The sequence below is a fragment of the Talpa europaea genome (assembly GCF_964194135.1).
Source record: "Talpa europaea genome assembly, chromosome: 3".
NCBI classification, from domain to species: domain Eukaryota; kingdom Metazoa; phylum Chordata; class Mammalia; order Eulipotyphla; family Talpidae; genus Talpa; species Talpa europaea.
The window spans coordinates 82,922,094-82,948,401 of record NC_140069.1 but is presented as its reverse complement, the minus strand read 5'-3'; the positions used below and the strand labels follow the sequence as shown (position 1 = coordinate 82,948,401).

The following is a 26,308-nucleotide window of genomic DNA, read 5'->3' as shown; positions in this document are numbered from 1 at the left end:
AACAAAATAAAAATATAATCTCTGGTTACAAATATTAAGTGGGTATGGATGCAGAACTATGGATCAGTAGTTGAGATTGGTTAATACAATAAATTTATAATGGAAATCTCCATGCACATGAATTCTGGGCAGAATCTGCCCTTCTTGCCTCCCTCCTGCCTCTACCCTCTCTCTGTCTCTGTGTGTGTGTGTATGCACGCGTGTGTGCACTTTGCTGCTAATGAAGAACATTTGCTTTATTGTGGAGCTGCTTCCAGCCATTAAAAGCTACAGTTCTAGTTTTTATACTTATAAAATGCACAAAATGTGTTCCTTTTGGGGCTGGGAGGACTAAATACTAAATACTGTGCTACTTTTGAGAGTCAAGCCCTTCAAAGCCCATCAACTGTTGTTTGAAACCTTCTGATTCTATTTTTGTAGATGCTTTGTCCCATATTTTCTGAAAGGCTTGGAGCCCTTGGATGAACATTCTTCTAGTGGCAATTTTAACTTAGCTGAATGCTTTTATTTGTGCTGCAGGTAGCACACACAATAATATACATCATTAAATTAATACTGCTCCCATACAGAAGTTCTTTTCCAGGAGTTGTTTGCTGGCTGTCCAGCTGTGGGATCGGAGGGTGGGATACTTTTGATTTTAGACACAAGGAAGGGGACAGTGGGAGCTGGGCTTTTAGTGATGGGGCCTTGCAGGGGCCTGGGGTAGCTGTTATACATCTTGTGCCAGAGAACACAGTGTGCCAAATCAGCGCTCACACAGTGCCCCCACCAAGATTAAAAACCACATAGAAAGCAAAATAATTTACTAAAATGCAGAGCAAGAGCACTTTCTTTTAGAATAAGGACGTGCAGGGGGAAAAGCTGAATGAGCCAAAGGGAAAACTTCTGTATAAGCTGCTTATCTGATATTCTTAGCAAGGTGAGGGGATCCTGGCAGCGCTTTGTGGGCTTTGAGGACATTTTGGCTTCTCTCAGCATCATGCTGTAGAATTATTTTTTCCATTTTTTCATGCTGTCCTGTAACACAACCTCTTTACATAGTTTATCTCAGGAAATGACAATTGGCTGTCGAATCCCATACAAATTGATTGGATATGACAGCTTAAAGGAATAAATACTCTGCAGTGAAGAAAGTTTTTACTTATACACTTGTATTTTCAATCTTTTTGTACCCCTCTTGCTTAATTTTATTATTTCAATTAGATCATTTAAAAATCAACACATCACATACCAACCTCCCCTAAGAGCAATCATAAGATTTGATGATTTTTCTGATACACCGGCTAGGGTTTCAAATTTGCATTATTTTATCTACTGAATTAACTATGAATTCTAAACCAAACTAATGCTGCCATGTGTTTTTAAACATCTCTAATCGAAACCATCTGGGGAGGCATGGTTATGCAAAGGCATCCCTTTCAGGACACTCTGTGGATTTTGTCACTGCTTGAGGTTTTGGCAAGCCATCAACATTACTATAATTCTCTTTTATGAAATATAGCTTTTGACTAGGATTTTAAAGTCTTGGGTGTGTGTGTGCATTTATATGAGTGTGGGCACTTATGTACAATTTTTGCTCCTGTTCCTTTCTCTTTTCAGAAGACCACATTTATAACAAGCTTTTTTTTTTTTTTTAAATAAAGGCTTTTGTTGTATGTAGAGAACAAATTTACTTTCAACTACTCAACATGATGCCAGGCCAAGTTATCAGAGAAGCAAAGAAAGCATTGTTAAATAACATACCAGATTGTAAATAGGTGTGGAAGTACTTTTTAAGTAAGTCAAAAGAAAAAATCATATCAGCTTTAGAGAATAACAAAAAAGTGTAGATATAAAATAATTACGGCAACAATGATTTGTAACATGTAAGATATAAAGATACATTTATGATATCACAATTAAAGATCGACTCAGCTAAATCTTTTGCCTATGAAAGGTACCATTTTGTTTAATCCTTTGCCTGCTAATGACTATACCATTTAAAAACTAGAAATCAAATACAAACATGGTAAAAACAAAGTGTAAACTACCTGTTCCTACAAAGGTGAAAGGAACTTTCCCCAGAAGTAAAGATAATGTTTGTTTTTACAGATTCTCTTCAACACTTTGCTTTCAAATAATTTCAGAAATTAATCACAAAATGGAAAGAATAGCTTTTTACTCGGAGTAAGTGAAATGAATTAAAATAATAATGTGCCTATGAAAGTCTCTCTATTTAGTGGCACCACGGTGTGTTTAAACAGTCCCTTTCGGGGCCTCCCCGGTGGCGCAGCGGTTGAGCGCTGGGTTGCGAAGCTGCCCGCGGCCTCTGCGGCGCCAGTTCCATCCCCGGCTGCTCCCCGGCCACCGGAGGAGGGTCCCACATGGCGCGCAGACCTCTCCTGCCGCCCGCTGCTCCCCTCAGCAGTGTACTTCGGTCCTTCTGCCTGCTCTGCTCCCTGCTCTGGCTCTGGTGAATTCTCTCACCCTCCCGCGCTTCTGACTGTACCCAGTGCATGTATAAACAAAACAAACAAAACAAACCAGCAAACAAATAAAGCATGCCTCTATTAAAAAAAAATAATAATAAAAAAAAAATAAACAGTCCCTTTCATCCAACAATATTAGGCAACTTAAAGGCATACACAAATCAGAAGGTTTGGGTCAAGTTTGTTCAGGGGACATAAAAAGGTCTATTTTTCAGAAATGGCTTGAAATCTAGATAAACATGCCAAAGCAATGCCTGGGCATCTCTCAGAGGTGAGAGCAGCCTTGGACGTTCTCCGGTGGGTGCTGCTATGGCCTGAGGCAAGACCACAGCCCACCCTCTGCTGCTTAATACGTCCTTTCCTGAATGAGGTCCTTTATCCTCACACCCCTAGGGAGAGTGTTGCCCTTCTTTCCTTTTAGACCCCCTGGTATTATTTTAGACTCCCTGGTATTATTTTAAACCTGCTTCTGCCAATGTCAAAAGGTAGGTGGTAGGTGGAATGCTGTAACCTAATCTGAAGAGGTATGAACCTTTCCCCAAAATCATATACAATGTCATAAACCATTGTTGCCACAATAAAAATAGTACACTTTTTAAAAATAATAAAATGTAGGACAAAGGAGAAGCACAATCTGATAATCCAAATGGCTCTGGATCATACTTGTCTTTAGGGAGACAGTTCTTAAGAGAGATACTAACATGGTATTAGATAAAAATAGGATATTTGTCAAACCCAGGTTTGGCAGACATGCCCCATATCTACAGAATGGGTTCAGAGTTGCAAATGGCCCGTTAATCTGTATAGACTTCAGTGCAGCCATATGAGCTATGCACAGAAGTAAATGCATCTGTACTTAGCACATGGCAGACACAGAGTACAGGAGATGGTACTCAAGCTGTATGCACCAGTATCTTATCAGTTTTTAAAATATTGAGATTATTTTGTACACATTGGGAAGATGCTTTTTTCTCACATCCCACCAGTAATTCTCTGCTGCCCAGCCATCCTACTCCTGCCCTCCCAAGCCCCTCAGTCATGTCCTCCCGCGTTCAGTAAGGATGCAATTAAGGGTGCTGTTTGGACAGCATCATATATATTGTTCCATATTTTGAATTTCATTCCTCTGTTAGGTAACAGTTATCAATAACATTTTTTGGGTTGTTTACTCTGTGCCTGACACTCAGTGCTTTATTTGTATTCATTTATTTACTCTTGTGTTTGACTTGCCCAAAGCCACAGAGCTTCTAATTGATGGAATCTGAATTGTAATTCCAGACTTTATGACCTATAGCCCACTCTTAACCACTATGTGCTTAATTGACTCCCAGGATTCAGAATATAATGCATGACTATTCAGTTATGAAACAAATGTTTAAATGATTGGATGAGGGAAATTTGGAATCATTCCAAGTTCCCTCTTCACTCAGCATTTGTATAGAAAACACACAGGGTTCTGACGAAAGCAAGAAAAGCTGGCCAGGTGATGGAAAACAGGGCATGGAAGGGATGAGAGGAAACTAAAGAGTTCTTGTGGAAAGCTAAGAAGCCTCTTCTTAGTGTCAGCCATGTGTTGCTCTGAAGACCTGGCCATGGTGGGTTGTTGAAGAAATGAATAAGAAATGAGCAATGAATGAATCTAAGTTAGGCAAAATTTTTTCACGAGTATAGTCAATCAAGAAAAATAAGAATGGGGGTCTCCCTGGTGGAGCAGGGATTAAAGACAGTGTTATCAGGTTACTGCCAGCCACTGCAGCATGAGTTCGATCCCCGGAAGGCCAGGGACCAACCCACATGGTGCAGCAGACCTCTCCTGTCTCACCCACTGCTCCCCTCAGCAGTGTATTTCAATCAGTCTGCCTGTTCTGCTCCCCACTCTCTCTGGTGAATCCTCTCACCACCCCCCGACCCCCACCTCTGGCTTATATCCCAGTTCTTGCATGTATAAATACATAAATCTTTAAAAAAGAAAAGAAAAGAAAAATAAGAATGCCATTGTTTAAGCCACCTCCCATGTGACTGTTATGTAATAATAGTGAAATTACCGGAGGAGAATACTTTTATCTTTTCAAAGAATGCTAATCTATTGCTATGGACTGAATTTTTTTTCTTAAAGATTTATTTATGTATATAAGAACTGAGGTATAGGCCAGAGGTGCGGGAGGGTGAGAAGATTCACCAGAGACAGAGCAGGGAGCAGAACAGGCAGACGGACCAAAAACACTGCTGAGGGGAGCAGCGGGCTAGACAGGAGAGGCCTGCTGCGCCATATGGGTATCTCCCTGGCTGACTGGGAATCGAACTCATGCTGCAGAGGCTGTGGACAGCCTCACAGCACTTCGCTCAACCCACTGCGCCACCCGGGAGGCCCTGGACTGAATTTTATCTCTCCCAATTCAGATATTGAAACCTCAGACATCAGCGTGATGGTGTTTGGAGATAGAACATTTGGGAATTAGGTAATTAGATTTAGATAGGGTCACAAGGGTGGACCCCCATGATGGGATTAGTGCCCTTCTAAGTAGAAGCATCAGTTTTCTTGCTGCCTTTGTTACATGAGGACATTTCTAGAGGGCAGTTGTCTGAAAGCCAGGGGAAGAATTCTCAAGAAACCAAATCAACTGGCACCTCAATCTTGAACTTACCAATCTCCCAAACTATGAGGATTATTTCCTGTTTAAGCCACCAAGTCTATGATATTTTATTATAGCAGCCCGAGCAGACTAATACAGTTGTATTTTATCCACAAAATAATCCTAAGAGATAGGAAGAACCTCATCAGTGTTTACATGAGACCCCTGTGAATACCCATTTCTCTTAAATCAAGGTTTTTCCGACCTCAGTGAATGCTGGGTGGGAGGATGGTGAGGATTAGGGGACTGGCAGGCCAGAAAATGAGCTCATGTTTCCATCTGGCTCTCATTGTTCACCATCAGTACTTCCTGGGTACAGTTCCTGATAAAATGTAGCCGGAAAAGCCCAGTTCAGACAATTTCAGCACAGAGCATTGGAAGACGAGAGAAAGGCAGTCAGGCAACTGAATAAAGCTTCAGTGCAGGGCTTCTCTGCCTCCAATATATATGCACATTAATGGGGCAGAACCAAAGCCAGTACCTTTAGATAGTTTTGTAATAGTATTAAACTGTATCTTGATCATTTTCAATGTGACATGGTAAGACAAAGGCAACAATTTTAAAACAACTTGTTTAAAAGTGTGTGCTCTATGGCATCCTCTGCATCCTTACTGATCACCTGTAAGGTGTTCAGATCCTTCATTGCTGTGCTCAGATAAGGAATTGTCTGTGATTCAGTCTGCTTGCTATTATTCCAATGATGATTCTGACTTCCCTAGATAAGTCCTAATGACCAATTCTGCTTCTTATTTTGTTACTTTTGGAAGAAGATTCCAGAAAGAGGGCAAATAAAGAATGAAAGCTGGTAATGCAGTTTCTCTGCTTCCCACTCCCTGGGCCAAAATAGAAAAAGAAGTTCCTACTGTTTAATTTAATAAGAATCAGCATCTAACTCAAGCCTCGATCATCGAACTAGTCATACTCAATTGGCATAAAAGAAATGTTTCCGAATGTCTGTGTTTCATTTCAGTATGTACATTTAAACTCCCTTATGCCTTTTCCTAAAGGCACAATATAGCACTGCTGAGCCATTGTCCCTCTTGTCTGATCATCAAATTTGTATTTTTTTTAATCTAAGAATTAAGTTTACTTTTATGTTCTACGTATTCTCTAATTTTCAATTATTATGTACTTTGAAAGGGATATCACAGTCTATCCAACAATGATTGAAGTTTCTTCTGGGTTTTTCCTTCTTACAGTATATACAGCATCACATTTGAAAACTGGATCTAACTTGTGTTAGTTAACATATCCTTACCTAAGGATTTTGTTCTCCAATTACTAAACACCTCTATGTGCCTTCATTTTGTCACTCTAGGACCTCGAAGAATATGTAGACATTGTTGTCCAACGATTTTTCTTTGTCCAAAGAATTTTCATTCATTCCCTTCTCTTTCTTATCTCTGCTGAGTATATACTACTTGTCACATCCAAAAGAAAAAAGTTAGGAAATACACTTTCATCCTGGCCTTAAGAAAGTTACCTTTCTTTTAATTAAAAAACAACAACAAACAAAGACTTAAAGGCAAATTCTTACACTTCTCTTGGTCATAATATATCTTGGAAAATGAAATTAATATCTTCGTGCCCAGAGCTTTTTGTCAACTGGATTATGGGTAACAATCTGGAGTGGGGTAGGGTCAAAAATTAATGAGAGAAGAAATCTAGTTTATTGCAGCAAACCTCACAGTTCCCCAGAGATGGAGAAAATTTTCCCAAGACAGGACAACAGTATCTTGACAGCTGCCCAGGGTCACTCAACAGAGCGGTTAGCTAGAAGTGGAACTGCAAATTCTAACCTTCCATCTGCTCCCAACCGCCAGCCCACATTCCCTCCTGTGTTACCATAGTGCTCAGGGAAGAACTAGTTGTCTTCAAAGTCAATGGCAACTTCATGCAGGATGGCTAAGGTCTTGAGTTGCAATCTTACCTGTAACTTTTATAGAATTTTTAAAAAAGATTTATTTATTTATGCATGCAAGACCTAGGGTATAGGACGGAGGTGTGGGCAGTGAGAGGATTCACCAGAGACAGAGTGGGGAACAGAAGAGGAATATTGACTGAAATACACTGCTGAGAGGAGCAGCGGGCGAGTCAGGAGAGGTCTGCTGTGCCATGTGGGTCACCTCCCTGGCCAGGGACCAAACTGGTACTGCAGTGACTGCGGATAGCTACATAGTGCTGCATCTTAACCCCTTGTGCCACCAGGGAGGCCCGACTTTTATAGAATCTTAATGAAAAGCAAAGCCATACATGGGGAAAAAGTCAACGAAGGATTTTAAACACTGGCATAAATGTGGTAGTTTGCCATCACCAATGGCACATTCTGCTTTCTGAAAATAGTGAGGGTTTTAGGACGTTGTCAGTTTCAGGTCACTGTCAGATAATTCTTAAAAAGAGAACGCCAAGAACAAAGAAACCAAATCAGGAAAAAATAAGTAAAAATAAAAACCTCTGATCAAGCCAAGCCTCTAAATATAACTTTTGCATTTACCTCAATGCAGATAATTCTAAGATATATATTTCTGATTGTACTCATTCCATTTAAAAGAGAAAGACCACACCAGGGTAAGCAATGCAGGGTGGTCAGACGCATAATCTAATGACAGTGTGTGGAAGCCACTACAGAAGACAGCCAGAGTGCTGCCAGATTGTGTGGTGGGACTGGATGGCTGATTTCTGTGCACAGTTCACCGATGTTTTCCAAGTATGGACAGCTCTTATAGAAATGAAAATTAAAAATGCAGGTCAGAGCCCACACTAAAATTTAGTTTAGTAAATACAAGAAACTGTTGATGGAAGTGGAAGGTATTTGGTCTTGCTAGTCTCAATAGAGAGAAATGAGCCTTCATACTGCAATCTTTTTCTCATTAGGCTGAAAGCCTGTCTTTGCAAAGGAATACTGACCTGGTATCTGTTTCTTATGCATTTGCTTTCTAGTGTCTGAAATGATGCTTTTCTGAGCCATTGGATTTGTTTGCAGTTATACACTGAAAAATGTAGAGTTAGCAGAGATCAGCAAGAATTGGATATCTAATACATTTATTCCAAAATGATAAAAGTGCAGTCATCATAAGATACCCAGTGCTTCTCCCTTTCCCCTTACTAAGAAAATGGTCTAAGTTCCAAATTATTGGAGAACTTGGAAGTACATTCAAACTACCTGATTTCAGTAAGATGGTGTCTAGAAAGGACCAGTTAGAAATAATTAGCTTTACCAAAAATCAGAAAAGATGTAGAAGAGTGACAGGTCCATGAGTGGGGGTTTTCCTCATATGTATTTTAGTTCTGTAAGATCTTCAAATTCCCATTTGGATTTAGAAGATGGTAAGAATAGCCATCTCTTGGACCATGTCTAATCAATGTCTCATAAGTGGCAGGCTGGAAAAAAAAAATACACCTTGAATGAATGCTACAGTTGTTGCTCATCAAGCCCATGTTGCCCCATTCCTAGAAGATGGCGTGATATAAATGGTAGAATGAGTTCTACTGCTCACCAGCTGGAGGACCCTTCAGGTGTAAAATCCCTCAAATGGAAAGCAAGATTATAATACATTTTCTGTTTCCCTGTTGTAAGGATCAATGAGATCATAGGCAGAAATGCTAGGAAAATGTAAACTACAGACAAATGTATATTAGAGTTAGCCCACAGTAACCAAACTATCATTTCTTCCCCTTCCATCTGACCTCCATCCACATCCATTCATTCATTCATCTATGACTTCATTGGCTGCCCAAGTTTACCTGGTTTGACCTCCCATCAGCCTAGTCTTACTCAGTCTTACAGTACTTTTGTTTTCTTTTGGCAGCCTTTGACATTTGCCTGACTTCTAGACTAGCTTCATGGATATCAATTGTAGCAAGATTTGTCACTGTGCCAAAAGAAATGATACTCTCCAATGTATGTTGTCATGTTCACTGTGGTCCTGAGCACATCCCTGGAGAAACAACTTGGGTTGTCCTACCACCCACCAAAAGAGCAGGACACAGTCCAGAGTGAGCTAGAGAGCATGAGTATGTGTAGAGGGAAAGCTGGGGAGAAGTGGAAGGAGTTGATTAGGAAGTTTCTCAAATAGGGTCACGTAGGAGATCCACCTTTATTTCCTCAGAGTAATAGAGGAAGAAATGCCATCCCAGTTTGGGCCAAAGAAGAAAAGGGGATTATGGGATAAGAAAAGTCACACAGTTCCAAATAAAGCTAACTAGTTTTGTCACCTTATCATCCCCTTTCTTTATCTTTCCTAAATATTCTGATTTTTTTTTAACATATTCAAGTAACACTCAGATACAAACTGTGTATTTGAATATGCAGTTATCAGGGAGGATTAGTTCAAGGATTACATAAGAGTTGGATGACATAAATTCTTTATATTTTGCCTTCTGTAGAGACCTACAGAATGCATCTTTATTATGAATCAAAATACAGCTGGGATACTGAAAGTCAATATTATGAATGGTGAGATTATCACATATCCTATCTCATGCCATCTTTGTTAGTTGACTGGTATTCTCCCCCCGCCCCCCAGGAGCAGCTCATTGTACATTCAGTGATGAGATACCATTAAGTATGGCAAAGTTGTATTATTGAGATATTAAATAAACCTGACATGATAAATTCTGACCATCATTTATCCCACAACTTTAGATTCATCATGGACTAGGCATGCAGAAATAAGCAGTGGATTTCACGGAAACCTAAAGGCATTTTTGAATGACATTGCTACTATTCATCAGTTGGCTCAGGACCTTTGTAATTTTTATTTAACTATTTGAGTTGTCTTCTTTTAACACTGTTTCTTTCCCCAGTACATTTCTTAATATTTTTTAAGTCTCGTGAATGCATGCTCAGTATATTAAAATCCATAACAGTGTAATTCTTCTTGTAATCTATTGATTCAGTGCTTTGTATATGAAGTCATATATGTTTTCTGTCTTCCTGGACTTATGATAAATGTACATGTCTTCCTGGACTTGGTTTAAAGGTTTATAAACCATTGTAGATGAAAATGATAATTTGAAAATATATATAATACATCTAACCTGCTGAACATCATAGCTTAGCTTACCTAAAACATGCTCAGAACACATATAGTTGGGCAAAATAATCTAACATAAAACCTATTTTATAATAGTATTGAATATCTTATGTAATTTATTAAAAACATTTTATGGAACTAACGTTACATTGTAACGTACATACAGGTTTCAGGTGTGCATCATTATAAATCAACATCTGTATATACCACATTAATTTCACTACTAAAAGACCAGTTTTATTTTTCACTTCAACATGTGGTTTATTTAACACTTTACTGAAAATGGAAAACAGATATGACAGGTTACAAAAGCACAAAATACAACAGCAAAAAAACTAACTGCTTTTTCATCATTATGAAGTATAAACAATGTAACTTATACCATCTTAGATTAAGGATCGTCTATACTTTTATATGTATTATAAGACACCATCCTTTCAAATAGAAAACTTTAAAACCTTAAAAAAGGATGTTCTTTTTGGTAGCTCTTAAAATGCCCAAGCTGCATCCCAGAATCAATTGGAATCTCTGTGGATGGAATGGCAGGATAGGTAGTTCTTAAACTTGTCCAGGTGAATGCAGCTATCGCTAAGGTGGAAAAAGCAATTCTATATCATTTGCTTCCTATTCATCCTTTCCCATGACACACACCTGCATTCTATCACCTATTCACACAGCATGAGGCAGTAGATGGGCTTGGGTGTAAAAATGAGCTGATTTCAGTCCAGGCCTTGCCGGGACACCTGCCCTACTTTCATGACTTCTCTGAGTCATGGGGTGGGGGGGGGCACTGGTAGTAGAAGCTTATGACAGAAGCTTATAAAGAGTAGATTTGTAGTACATTTATATCATTGTTCTTGATAGATTCAGTGGCACAGAAACCTAAACATGTTTTCAAATTCTGTTCTTTTCTCATCTTTTAGGAAAGCTCCCATTCACTTGATGTCTAGTACTTTCAAAATTGATCATTTTATATTTAGCTGTATATTTAGCTGTTAGCCCACAGTGATCTGTTCTTGGTAGGACTTCAGGAATTGGGAAAGGTAATGGTTCAGTAGCTTGATTTGAGGTGAAATCTAGTCATGATTAATTTTATTTGTCAACTTGATTGGACTGTGGATTCTAATTTTTTGGTCAAGTACAAATTTGGTAGAAAGGTATTTTTTAGAGGTGATTGACATTTAAATCAGTAGACTTTTAGTAAAGTAGATTTAGTATCCATAATGTGGGTAGGCCTCATCCAGTCAGTTGAAGGCTGTAAGAGCAAAGCCTACCAACTGAAGAAGTACCAATTCTAAATCTCTCTCTCTCAATATCAATACATACCAATATACTATCAAGTCTAAGTCCATCCCTCTTTATGTGTGTATATGTATATAAACATATATATACATATATACAGTTTCCATCCAAATGAGACTAATATTCTATATATAAACATAGATGCATATAATTGTATAGACATATATATACACATACATATATAAATAGATACACACACACACATACAACATTGGTTCTGTTTCTCTGAAGAACCTTGGTTAAATAACCAGGGATCCTTAGAAGAGCTTCATAATACTTTTGCTGTGCCCACTTCTTCCTCTTCCTCCCATCTTGTGAGGCATCAAAGCTCTTTCTCTTTTTCACCTGCCTAAAACTGGTCATACATTCTACAGTAAGATCAGTTTAAGAGAATTAACTTAATCACAGAAGTTAGTTACTATAGTGATATGCAACAATTTAGGTTTCATTAGATTTTCTAATTGTGTCCTTTATGATTTTTAAGGGTCATCTATCTGAACTACTTATCATCTATCTCTGAGTCGCCCAATCATGATTTTCTCTTAGTATCTTTTCACTTGTGTGTGAGTAAGTAGCTTTGATTTGATACCTAGAGTCTTGGAGTGTTCATGGTCTTTTCCACATTTAATCAACTCTAAAGTTTAAAAGTATTAGAATTCTCACTTTTCTCAGTGAAAATACTACATCAGGTTTAGAACCCACATCTGCTTCTGGTCAACAAATGAAGTGAAGAGAGTAGTAGGAATTTGAAGCATACAGAGATAATTTATTTTTTTTATTTTTTTTTTATTTTTTTTATTTTATTTTATTTTTTTAGATAATAAATTTTATTGTTATATTCCCCATAAATTGCAGCCCCCCCATTCTGACCCCAATCCTTCCCCTCCCGCCCCCACCCCCCAAAAGTGTCTCTGGTTCATAGTTTTTTGTTGATTTTGATTTTCACTTTCTTATAGTTATTCATTTTCCTGGTCCCTTATTTAAGTTTTCTAGATTCCTGCTATAAGTGAGACCATCCGGTATTTTTCTTTTTCTTTTTGGCTTATTTCGCTGAGCATGATCCCTTCCAGCGCCATCCATGTTGCTGCAAATTGCATGTGTTTATCTTTTTTGAATGCTGAGTAATATTCCATGGTATATATGTACCACATCTTCTTGATCCAGTCATCTATTTTTGGGCATTTGGGTTGTTTCCAAAGCTTAGCTATTGTAAACAGTGCTGCTATAAACATAGGGGTGCAGGTGTTCTTTGGAATTGATGTTTCTGTGTCCTTTGGGTAAATACCTAGGAGTGGAATTGCTGGATCATATGGAAGCTCTATGTTTAGTAGGTCCAGAAATCTCCACACAGCTCTCCACAGTGGTTGGACCAGTTTGAACTCCCACCAACAGTGCAGGAGAGTTCCTTTTTCTCCACACCCTCGCCAACATTTGTTGTTGCTAGTTTTTTTAATATGTGCCATTCTCACTGGTGTAAGATGGTATCTCATGGTAGTTTTGATTTGCATTTCCCTGATGATAAGTGATGTTGAACATTTTTTCATATGCCTGTTGGCCATTTGCATTTCCTCTTCAGAGAAGTTTCTTTTTAGCTCTTCTGCCCATTTTTTGACTGGATTATTTTCTTTGTTGTTGTTGAGTCTCATCAGCTCTTTGCAGATTTTTGTGATCAGTCCTTTATCATTAGTGTTGGGTGCAAAAATGTTCTCCCAGTCGGTGGGGTTTCTCTTTGTTTTTGTTATTGTCTCTTTTGCTGTGCAGAAGCTCTTTAATTTGATGTAGTCCCAGCTGTTTATCTTTGCCTTCACTATCACTGCTTTGGGTGATGTGTCTGTAAAGATGTCTTTGATGTGCAAATCACGTAGTGTTTCGCCTATATTTCCTTCTATATATTTTATGGTTTCAGGTCTTATGTCTAGTTCTTTAATCCATTTTGAGTTGATTTTTGTGTATGGTGTGAGGTAGTGGTCAAGCTTCATTCTTTTGCATGTAGCGACCCAGTTTTCCCAGCACCATTTATTGAACAAACTTTCTTTGCTCCAATGCATATTCTTTGCTCCTTTGTCAAAGATTAGTTGACCATAAATCTGTGGGTTTATTTCTGGATTTTCTATTCGATTCCATTGGTCTGTATGTCTGTTCTTGTTCCAATACCATGCAGTTTTGATGATTATGGCTTTGTAGTAGAGTTTGAAGTCTGGGAGTGTGATGCCTCCATTCCCTTCTCTTTTTTTCAGGAGAGCTTTGGCTATTCGGGATTTTTTGTGATTCCATATGAATTTCATCAATAATTGTTCTATTTCTTTGAAGAATGACATTGAAATTTTGATGGGAATAGCATTGAATCGGTATATTGCTTTTGGAAGGATGGCCATTTTAATAATGTTTATTCTTCCAATCCATGAGCAGGGGATGTTTTTCCATTTCTTTGTGTCTTCTTCTATTTCTTTTAACAGTGTTTTATAGTTTTCTTTGTATAGGTCCTTTACCTCTTTTGTTAGATTTATTCCCAAATATTTGATTTTTTTTGTTTCAATAAAAAAAGGGATGGTTTTTTTGATTTCTTCTTCTTCAGATTTATTGTTTGTGTATAGGAAGGCTACTGACTTTTGCGTGTTGATTTTGTATCCTGCCACTTTACTGAACTGATTGATGAGTTGAATTAGTTTTTCTGTGGAGTTTTTGGGGTTCTCTATCTATAATATCATATCGTCTGCAAATAGTGATAGTTTGACTTCTTCTTTTCCTATTTGGATTCCTTGGATGTCTTTCTCTTGTCTTATTGCCCTGGCTAGGACTTCCAGTATTATATTGAAAAGCAGTGGTGAGAGTGGACATCCTTGTCTTGTTCCAGATCTTAATGGAATTGCTTTCAGCTTTTCACCATTGAGAATGATACTGGCTGTTGGCTTGTCATAGATGGCCTTTATGATGTTGAGGTATGTTCCTTGTATCCCAAGAATTTCAAGGGCTTTTATCATGAATGGGTGTTGCACTTTGTCGAAAGCTTTCTCAGCATCTATTGATATTATCATATGGTTTTTATATTTCTTTTTGTTGATGTGTTGGATAACGTTGATTGATTTTCGGATGTTAAACCAACCTTGTGTCCCTGGAATGAATCCTACTTGGTCGTGGTGAATTATCTTATGGATACATTGTTGGATTCTGATAGCTAAAATTTTATTGAGGATTTTTGCATCAGTGTTCATTAGGGAGATTGGCCTGTAGTTTTCCTTTTTTGTGTTGTCCTTGTTCGGTTTTGGTATTAGTGTAATGTTGGCTTCATAGAATGTGTTTGGTATTGTCCCTTCCTTCTCAATTTTTTGGAAGAGTTTGTGAAGGATAGGCACTAATTCGTCTCTGAATGTTTGGTAGAATTCATTTGTAAATCCATCAGGTCCTGGGCTTTTGTTTTTGGGGAGGTTTTTGATTACCATTTCAATTTCGCTAATTGTAATTGGTCTGTTTAGGTGTTCTATTTCTTCTTTATCTAGCTTTGGGTGATGGTAGAGTTGTAGGAATTTGTCCATCTCCTCTAGATTGTTAAACTTGTTTCCATATAACTGTTCATAGTAGTTACTGATTATTCTTTTGATTTCTGCTGTGTCCGTTGTGATTTCTCCTCTTTCATTGATGATCCTGTTTATTTGTGCTTTCTCCCTTTTTTCCTTTGTGAGCCTGGCTAGGGGTTTGTCTATTTTATTGATTTTTTCAAAGAACCAGCTCTTGGTTTCATTGATCTTTTGGATTGTTTTTTTAGTTTCAATTTCATTTATTTCTGCTTTGGTTTTTATTATTTCTTTTCTTCTACTGGTTTTGGGGTTTTTTTGTTGTTCTTTTTCTAGATCTTTGAGCTTCGAGATTAGGTTGTTTCTTTGAGTTCTTTCTTGTTTCTTGATGTGAGCTTCTATTGCTATATATTTTCCTCTTATTATTGCTTTTGCTGTATCCCATACATTTAGGATATTGGTGTCCTCCATGTCATTCAATTCAAAAAATTTTTTAATTTCTTCTTTGATCTCCTCATTAGTCCAGTGGTCTTCCAATAGTGTGGTTTTTAATCTCCATGAGGTAGGAAAGTTCCTTGCCTTCTTTTTATGGTTTATTTCTAGTTTGATGCCTTCATGGTCAGAAAAGATGGTTGATATGATTTCAATCTTGGTGTATCTGTTGATGTTTGTCTTGTGCCCCAGTATGTGATTGATCCTGGAGAATGATCCGTGTGCGCTTGAGAAAAATGTGTACTCCGTTTTTTTGGGGTTTAGTGTTCTATAGATGTCTGTTAAGCCCAATTGCTCTAGGTCCTTATTTAGAGATTTGGTTTCTTTACTTATTTTTTGTCTTGTTGATCTATCCGTTGTTGATAGTGGTGTGTTGAAATCTCCCACTACGTATGTGTTTTCTCTGATGTCTGTTTTCAGAGAGGACAACAGTTGTCTGATATATTTTGGTGCTCCTTCGTTTGGTGAGTATATGTTAATGAGTGTTATTTCTTCTTGAAGTATTGTCCCCTTGATCATAATGTAGTGACCATTGGGGTCTCTTTTTATCTTTTTGAGTTTGAAATCTGTTTTATCTGATATAAGTATAGCTGTTCCTGCATTCTTTTTTGGTCCATTTGCTTGTAGGATTGTTTTCCATCCTTTAACTTTGAGCCTATTTTTATCTTTTGTAGCTAAATGTGTTTCCTGGAGACAGCAAAAGGTTGGGTTTTGTTTCTTAATCCAGGCTGCAACTCTGTGTCTTTTTATTGAAGAGTTTAGTCCATTTACATTTAGAGTTAATATTGATATGTTAGCATCTGTATTTGCCATTGTGATTGTTTTTCCTTTGATTTTATTTATTTATTCTTTTAATAACTTTTTTTTTTTGGCCTTCTTTCATTGTTATTCGTCCCTCTGAGGTTCTGGCTTTAGGACTCCTTGTAGTATTTTTTGGAGTGGGGGTTTAGTTGTAATGAAATTCCGGAGTTTCTGTTTGTCTGGGAAGGTCCATATTCTTTCTTCAAAGAGGAAGGAGAGCTTTGCGGGATAGAGTATTCTTGGTTGGCATCTGTTTTCTTGGAGTCTGTTGACTATGTCCCTCCACTCTCTCCTTGCCCGTAGTGTTTCTTCGGAGAAGTCTGATGTCAGCCTGATTGGCTTTCCTTTGAATGTTATCTGTTTCTTCACTCTTGCCAGCTTCATTATTTTTTCCTTGTCCTGGATTCTTGGGAGCTTTACTATTATGTGTCTTGCTGTATTTTTCCTTTCGTCGTGGAAGTTTGGTGTTCTTCTTGCTTCTTGTATATCAGTTTTCAGCTCCTCCTTCACATTTGGGAAGTTCTCTTCAATTATCTCTTTGAATATTTTCTCTGTTCCTACATCTCTCTCCTCTCCTTCTGGTATTCCTATAACTCTTATATTTCCTTTCCTCATGGAGTCAGATAGTTCCCGAAGTCTTTCTTCGTTCTTTTTCCTTCGTACTTCTCTTTCCTTTTCTGTTTTGGTTCTTTTTATTTCTGTGTCTTCAAGAGTACTTATTCATTCTTCCATTTCATCTATTCTGCTTTCATTGCTTTTCCCAGAATTCTTTAGTTCTTCCATTAATTCTTTGATCTCCTGCATTCCTTTTACTTCCCTCTTTAGGGACTCAATTTCTTTCTTCTGACCATTGTTTTCCCTCTGTAGGGACTCAATTGCATTCTTCTGATCGTTGATTATTTTTCCCTTATCATTGTTTTCCTTTATGACTTCTGTCAGTTTTTTAATCACGGCAATTTTAAATTCTCTTTCTGGGAGGCTCAGAAGTTCTTCCAAGTTATTGTCGTTGCAATCTGGGGGCTGGTTTTCTTTTTGTGGTGTGCTTTTTCTCTGGAGAGTTGCTAGGTTGCATGTGGTTCTTCTCCTCCCTACTGTATGTTTTCTAATTTGCCGTATGCGTTGGGACACTGTGTTGTTGGGACTGGCCGGCATCTTGGGTTGGCTTCTCTGCTCCCCTCTGGTTCCTCCAGGAGTCATCTGTCAGTTTCAAGCAGTCTTTACTGGAGAAAGGTCCCTGTTCTAAAATGCCGATGTGGGGACACACTCCCCTGTGCGCCTGGTCTGACCCGGCGGTGGGTTCCTGCTCCCCCTGTGGGCTTGGACTGCAGGCCAGAGGGGGTCTGGCGTGGGCGAACTTCCCCCGCTCACCTCTGGCTCCTGAGGAAGCCTTCTGCAGGTAGTCTTTACTGAAGAAATGTCCCTGTTCTAAAATGGTGATGTGGGACACACTCCCTGCGTGTCTGGTCTCAGGCACACTCTTCTGCGCGCCTGGTCTGCCCCGGCTGTGGGTGCTCGCTCTCCCTGTGGGCTCAGACTACTGGTCGGAAGGGGCCCGGCGTGGGCTAACTCCCCAGCTGGCCACTGGCTCCTCCAGGAACCTCTGCTGGCTTCAAGTCGCTAGGCGGCGCCAGAGATCTCTCCTAGAGCCCTTGGGGAGCTGATTTTCCACCCCGTGGGACAGGGAACAGAGCGGGGATGGTAGGGTACACCTCAACGGCTTTGGGGTGCTGTGTCTGCCTTTAGCCCCACCGTCGTGGGGAACCCACACCCCTAATTTCGTGCCCTGGGTCTCAGTTCCAAAGCCCTCAGTTCCAGGACGCGGGCTGTAGCCCAGATCAGTGGCGCGGGAATGGCGCCTTTTGAATCCCGCTCCTGTGCCTGGGTGCCTGGTTCCTGCTCACTCAGGGAGGGCCTCCGCAGTCTCCCCGCAAGCCTAGGTCGCAGGCGCGGGGACCTGGGCAGCTGCGATCCGATCCGGATCCGCGTTTGCTTTTCAACCACACTGCTTTTCCACGCAATCCCGATCCCAATCCGTGTCTGCTTTTCCAGCGCGGGGCTGTGTGCTGGTGCTGGCCTCCTCCTGGGGGGCGGGGTCTCTCTTTAATGGCGCCTGGAGCTCACCTCCGCTGCAGATCCTGCAGGGTTCTCCACCGCTCCTGTTCACGGGGTGTGGTGGCTGAAATAGTTCCTTTCCACTCACAGTCCCGCTTGCTGCGTCCTTTGTTCTTGTTGGCCGTTTTGGTTTGTTTTTTCCCTCCTCTCTGCTGGTGGGAGAGTGCCGACTTTGTGGCGGGGGAGGGGAGCAGGGTTCTGCGCTTTCCTCCCTTCTGGTCCTCTTTTATGGCAACTTTCTTCTTCGGGCAGTTTGCTGGAGTCGTCCGTTTATCTTCCATGTCCCAGTTCTCACTGGGACCTGCCGGTTTTCCTCCCTATTAGCTTTTTTTAATGGGAGATCTTACTCACAGCGTCTCCTCGCCGCCATGTTGCTCCGCCCCTCTCATACAGAGATATTTTAATCAACATCTCTTGGAAGGATGTTTAGAATATTTCCAACTATTTTTAAAAATCCAGAGCATAGGACATATGTTCTCTCTATGTACTCATATATTTATATATTTATATATAAATATAATATATATAATTTATGGGAGAAATAAAATTGTAATTAAATATATGTGGGTGAAATCTATTATAAATTATCCCATAGATAACAGGAGATGAAAGAAAGGATGTTCTCCTCAGTCAATACTGGTATTAACTATTGTGTGGTAAAATAGGTTATTTAAATATTCCATTTAATTGCAAAGTCCTCTGGATTTTACTTCTTCACTCAGTGTTATTATGTTCCTGCTGACCTGTTTACTATATAATACTGTGAATAATGAGCACATGTTCAAATTTTTATTGCCACAGGCTAACTAGTATCAGTTTAATATAAAAATTTAAATTATGATAAACTCATAGAAATTGATAAAACCAATATAATGCAGCCTTAGGTTTCTCAGAATCCCATATATGCTTTATGTAGTATCAAAATAGTTTAAATGACACTCTTTTCCAGAAATGTGCTTCTGCTTATCCCATAATCCTTTTAGTATTTTCCTGGTAATTCATCAAACCTCTTAAAACTGAACAAAATTAGGATTTTGTACTTCTATGTTTACAGAGAAAGCATATCAGACTGACAAATTTGATAATCTAAAAAAAAATAAGAAAAAACTTCTTATTTCAAAGGTTCGAAAAATAAAGGTTATTTACTATGTAGATCTAGACTTCTTGTTGTTTTTAAGATAGTAAATTAGAAAAACATGGGCAGAGTTAGAGGTTACTCAATCAGGTTGAAGCTGGGACTTTTACTCCAGCAGCTCCTGTTGCCCAAATTATATATGATAATGTTCTAAAGTCTAAACATATTTTAGTTCAAAAAGATACTCAGCTCTTAGATATAAAATGGCACTAAGTTTCCAAATATCCACAGTGTTAGCCACCCCCTTCAACTGATGTATTTGTTTTCAGATTGATCTGCCCTTCAGTACCTCTGAATGGTAATACTTGAGGAACTGAAACTTTGAGCTGGAGTGTTTGTTTTGCATTTTTTCTGTGCATAATCACAGGTTAGGCGCATTAATAAAAGGGTTGCTGTATTGGCCACTCGGAGGCCTATTATTTCCGCAAAGTCATGGCAACAGAGCAAAGCAGAACGTTTGCAAGTGTAACAAAATTTCAGCCTGTATAGTGTTGAGTGGAAAAGAAGACATATGTGTCCACAGACACAAGGAGTTTTAGACCCCCAAAACTATCGAAGTGATCTCTGCGCTTGGTAACTAGAAAGCGCATCTGTGTTTCTCAACAATTCAAGAAAGATTGGTGGTAAGTCTTCCCCTAAACGGGCTGCAAAAGTATTATTATGTGTCGAACAAGATGGTGTCTATAATCTTAAAATTGGCCAAATCCCACTGAACTGCATTACAGAGAGAGGAGGGAAGTTGAAATGGTAGTACTCTGAGGATGTCCACGTGGGTGGGCAAGCATATGTTGCTGCACAGCAGAGGAAGTGGTACACCAGGATTTCTTCATAAGTGTGAGGTCTTATAAACTCATCCTCTTGGGGGTTGTTTTAAATAGAAAGAAAATGACACACAGTCCCCAACTAGGCTTCCTAACTGTTTGGAGAGGGTTGCCACTTTCCTAAAACATTAGGTTACTGTGGGGGAATTTTCCAAAACTGTCAACAATTCCATTTTTAAACTTGATTCTTCTTCTCCACATAAGACAGATGCAAGGCAGCATGAGCTATATTTGGTCTAGTAGGAGATGTAAGTTATTTTTACTATGATGACTCCTACCTGACAGTGGAAGACGTATTCTGGTGTGGTTTTCTTAAACTTCATGTTCCAAACCAAGGCCACGCCATCTGGTTCATGGGGGGCATCTTCATTGTTGTTGTAAGACGCGACCATCAGCTCAGGGTACTGAATGGAAGAGGTCACAGGATGGATTATGCGGAGATGTCAACATAAAGAAAAATTCTTTATTCCTGTAGATGCATGCTATTTTACATACTTTAAATTGCAATTGCTTTTTAAGTTGTGGCATAGTTAATACCCACCTACTGCTTCAGTCTATTGCGATCTGGTTTCTGCCTCCTGTATTTTATGGGCACTTGCCATAGTCACTAATAACTACCCAACTGCATTCTTTGCCAGGTCGCTAGGTTTAGCTGACATTTGGGCTCCTCTTTCCTTTCTCCTCTATTGACCTCCATTGCATCTTTCTCTCCTGATTTTCTTTCTGATCACTGTTTTTAGTCCCTACAGGGTCTTCTATTACCCATATTTCAAAAAGGGGCTGTTTTCTGTTCTTGTTTTTGTCTCTTTTTACACATTCTCCCCAAGTGATCTCATCTACTCCAATGACTTTAGTAAGCATTCAGAATTAATATGCTAACAATGTTCACATCTATCTCAGAGCTGTCCATAGACACATCTGATACAATGCACAGAAAAATGAGTTCGTTGTCTTATGTGCTATAAAACCCATTGCTCTTCCATTGTTCCCTATTTTGGTGTCTAGCACTAACATCCACCTAGCTGTCCAATAGTGCAGACATTTCACAATCATTTTTACTCCATCTTTGTCACTCCCGTGTGCTGTTTGCCACTTCCTCAGTACCTTTCAAATGTTAAGAGATTAGAACCTGCTACACTAATTTTTTAGATCTGCCTAGCTTGAATTTTTATTTTTACTTTTAAAAATTTTTTATTAAGGCAACATTGGTTTATAACATTATATAGCTTTCAATTCTACAACATTATAAATCTCTATCTGTACATATTACATTGTCACCAAAAATTAAGTTTCCATCCTTTATTATACTAAACTAATATCTTGACTTCATGAAGGCAGCAGCTTCCTGAATGACTTCCTGCTTCTGGGTTAGCCAAGTCCTACCTATTGCACTCTCCATCCTTTGTCAATATGACTTTACAAAGCATACTTTTAGCTAAGTCACTCTTTTGCTTAAAATACTCTAATAATCCAGCATTACTTTCAAGGCAAAAATCCAGGTCATACTTGATCCTTCACAATCTGTCACTTTCTACCTTCCTTGCTTAATCTCATACACCTTCCTCTTCTTCATCTTACCCTACATCCTTCCTCTAAGCTCTAGTCTTACTGGGCTAGTCCTGAGGTTCATAGGTACAACCTTTTATACCTATGAGTCTTATATATTCTTTAGAATGAATTTTCTCATGTGTTTACATCATTAATTCGTTCTTTAAGATTCAATGCAGATATCAATTCCTCTACATAATCCTACCTTCTTTTCTATTTATTCACTTACCTTTTTAGTGTTCCCCATTAAAGTGCTTGGCAAATTGTATAATGATTTTCTTTCACCTACTTCTCTTACTAGACTATAAGCTCTTTGACTTAGGGACTGTTTTTTAATGATCCCTGAATGTAGGGTCTATTAATTTCTAGCACGTGGTAAGCACATGTTAAAATTTGTTGCAATTATGAATGCTATTTTTTAGTTTAGTACTCCATGCCATAGTACTTCCATACTCCATGGAAAGATCTTACATTTAATCCTTTGTTGTCAAGTAATGTCAATAATTAGAGTCATAGGTAGAAGCAATACAACCAGTAAAATAACAAAAACTCTGAAATACCTGTCACCCTACTTGAACTCTGCTCAGTGTGATTAAGCAACTAAGAATGAATATTTAGGGAGGTATTTATGAGTTAGAATACATTTCACAAAAATGCTATTCCTCTTTGGAATTCCCCTAAGGCAGCCTCATTAAAAATAGTATCATTATAGAAGATCATGTCACTCTTTTCTCAGATAATTTAGTTTTTTCCTTTTTCACTATTTTTACATATATATGTAACAGAAGGTTGTCTTTTTAAACTTGAACATCGCCTTTTCTTTTTCTACCAAAAATAATCACACCTAAGTCTTCTATGTGACTTTATTCTTTCTGCTTCCTCAATTTAAGAAAGCTGCAAAGAGTTACAACTTGCTGGTTGGTACAGAGAAAATAAAAGCCTACAATGATAACACATGTATGTGGTCACCAGGGGAAGTAATCATTCTTTATTAGAAAATACTCCTCAGCAGATGAATCAAAGGCCTATTAAAGAAAGGCCTTTGATTCAAAGCCCATTCAAAGAAGCTAACATCCAGATAAACACAGAAGTCTCCAGACTGTCCATCTGAAGTTTAACTATGTCACATGTGAAAAAGCAACTCTATAAACACCATAGTGGCCATGAGCAGCCAGATGTGTCTGGAATAATCTCCCACATCTTGACATCTGGGTCTCATCGTTGGCTCCACTTGGAGCTTTTTTTTCCTCCATTAAAAAGATATTTTAAGTTATTTGACTTTAAAACTCGCCTAGAAAACAAGGAAACTTTTAGTAATATATCAGTGAAATGCCTTTGGTGTAATATAGATAGCTAGGGTCATAGGTCCTAAAATATGCAAGTTTTTAATGATCTTAAATCTCCTCTGGTGTGTATTTTTCTATTGTTTGGACATTTATAATCATTTTTTTTTACTCAATAAGAAATAAATCTTCTGAATAGTCACATAAACCTTAAATGTTAAAATTATGACTATAAAGAAAATATGACTAATTATGAACTTTGTGATTATTCATAGGTCTGAATTATCTAGTAATAACCTAAGAGAACTTTACCCAGAAAGGAACAGACCTGCTCTCAACTGTTTGTTTTTATAGAAAAATAAAAATCTGACATTTATCAGAGAAAAATAAAACAATGTTCTCAGTGCCCATTACGTTTCAGACACTGAGTTGGATGATATATTTGATTAATTTGGTCCTTGAATTCCTCTAAAGTAGATAGTGGTTTTCCTATTTCTCTAGACAAGGAAAGCCAGGGTTCCTAAGTAAGTAACTTAGTCCAAATTATGTTGTTAATAAATAATGAAGTGAAAATCCTGTTTGAAATCTATTCAGATTTAAAGGTCATATCCCTTCCAGTCTACTTGGCATGTGTCAAGTACCCCTATGCATATACAAGGCACTGTGCCAGGTGAAATGTGGGACAAGAATGTCAACAAAAATATGCTTTGCTCTACAGGAACCCACCATTAAGTAGAGGGAAGTAAAACACATGTATAAATAAGTACAATAAGCATAAAAGCAGAACAGGATATGTGCTAAGCTGGAGGTATAAACCAGGTTCTATGCAAGCGTAGAAGAGACAATAACCATTTGGGTTGGGCTGGGGTATGGAGGGAGAGTAACTGAAAAGGACTTATGAAACTTGACTTGGGCCTTGAGAGTTGGGTACATTAAAAGGAGAACAGAAAGAGGAGACTATGGACAAGGACACAAATATGGCTGTGGGAGATTTCTCTTTATCTGACTGGTTCACAGTGATTTTCCCAATTTTGGAGATGATCTCAACACACAGGTGTCTAAATTCTTAGGGATAAGTAGTTCATTGTAGGATGGGTATTTGATTGAGTTGGGCTAATCACATCCTCTAACTTGACTATTATTAAACTTGAATTGAAAGACAGAACCTGGCAAACATGTCATTTTTATAGCCTCCGATTTGTGAGGTGCCTCAAGCCACCCAGATGTCTACTTTTCCCAAGTTCCAGTTCTTCATTTCTCCATGGATTCTCTAAGTACTCTAGTGGCTCACCAATAAATTCCCCTTTTGCTTAGGCTAGTCAGAGGTCAAGTTTTCTTTTCTTTTTTAAAAAGATTTATTTTTATTTGTGCATACAAGAACTGGGGTGTAGGCCAAAGATGTGGGGGGTGAGAGGATTCACCAGAGACAGAGTGGGGAGCAGAGGTTTGCTGTGCCATGTGGGTTAGCTCCCTGGCTGGGGATTGAACTCATGCCTTAGCAGTGATAGTGCTGAGTCTTAACCCCTAGGCCACCAGGGAGGCCCAAGTTTTCTTAACTAATATTGTGAAGAACATGCCCAAGAGACATCAGATGGTAACATTTGAATGGGAGGCAGGTTATATATAGAGATATAAAGAAGATAGAGCTGGAAATGTGTTAGAGCATCCCCACAGAAGTCACTGGGTATAGGCTAATGCTTGTATTTGTCTACTGAATATTCAATCAAAGCTTTATTATTGATTTTTTAATTCAGGTAACATTGGTTTACAATAGTGTATATGATTTAGAGGCATAGGATCACACTCTTCAGGTGTATGTCACCTCTTTACTCTGGGTACAGTAAGATGTATACTGCAACTATTAATATTGCTGCTGCTACTCTCACTACTATGTATCATTTAATGAATACTTTTAAAGTGGTAGACACTTTTTAAAATCAAAGTGTTTTCAGTACACTAATTCATTTAAAACTCAGAATGAACTTGTGAGCTAAGTATTATTATCATTTTATGAATGATGAAAAGCCAGGTAATTTGCACAAGCTGATATTGGGAGCATAAAAATAGTATTTACAGTTTTATTCTGGAAAAATCACTTATAATGACTCAAGAGTGTGGGGATATGAGGCAGAGACACATTGGGAAGATATTTTCTAATATAAGCAAAATAGAGGGCTTGACAAAATAGGTGTCAAATTCACATGTTAATAGATTTGAATTGGTATAAGTTGGAGTCTTTGCAACTTTAAGTTTGATTATATTTGGCAACTAAATGAGCTATCAAAATTACTTGGGTTTGTACCTTGGAAGACTGAAGGATCAGAAGATGCATTTCATATGTGAGAGGAGTTTATATTGTGGGAGTAATATCAAGATTCTGGAAAATCTGTCATGCGGGATGTGGATAATATTATTGACCCAGTACGCTAAGCAATGTTCAATGAATGACAAAGTTGACATAATTTCCCACATGCCCTAATTTTTTCCAGGGAATAATGTTTGGTGAATATTTTACAAATATTACAAAGTTGTAGTGTTTTCAATTAAGAAGCCTGGGAGATCAAAGGAAAATTATGCAGAAACCATATACTTTTTCTTCCCTTTTCTCCCCTCGGTTCCATTCTATTTAACTCAGGTAATCATCTTAGGCATACATGTCACTACTGTACTCCCAGGCTGTGGGTCTATTCTTTTCCTCTTTCTTAATATGATTGTATTAAATTTAGATTTATTCAGAAAGTTTCTTCATCTCATAAGCAAGAAAACCTTTGAGTCCCACAAAAGTGATGTAGGACCTGAGGATTCTAGTTCTTTTTCCTCACGCTTCATAGAAAATAGGTTTTTTTTTTCCAGAATTGCAAACCTTTTCCCCACAGTGTAGATGGGCAGGTTACACAAAAATGGGAAAAACAAATGTGGTCTTTCCATTTCTGCCCTTTACAATTTCACTTCCCGCAACAAAACATCACACGGGATGCTGTGTGGAAACAAATCCATCCGTGGGCAATATAGCCATCACACGCTGAGGTCAGACAGGAACCAGCTCTGCTCAGGCTAACCTTGCTGTCTTCTCAGGGGACATTATCAGTTGACCCAGGAACACAGTAAAAGTTGCCTTTGAGGAATGTGTCAGATAAGGTTCCTGTGTAATTTCCAGACTCCGAA

The 26,308-nt window shown here is 38.5% G+C and overlaps 1 protein-coding gene across 1 annotated transcript in view; it reads right to left on the bottom strand.

Annotated features, from left to right (window-relative positions):
- Nucleotides 1–26,308, bottom strand: part of DYNC1I1 (dynein cytoplasmic 1 intermediate chain 1) — a gene marked incomplete at its 3' end in the record, with an annotated part of 330,357 nt that overhangs the window by 92,127 nt on the left and 211,922 nt on the right. The window contains exon 10 of the mRNA XM_084230581.1: nt 20,591–20,716. Within this exon, the coding sequence (XP_084086707.1) occupies nt 20,591–20,716 (126 nt within the window). The remainder of the gene's footprint in view (nt 1–20,590; nt 20,717–26,308) is intronic.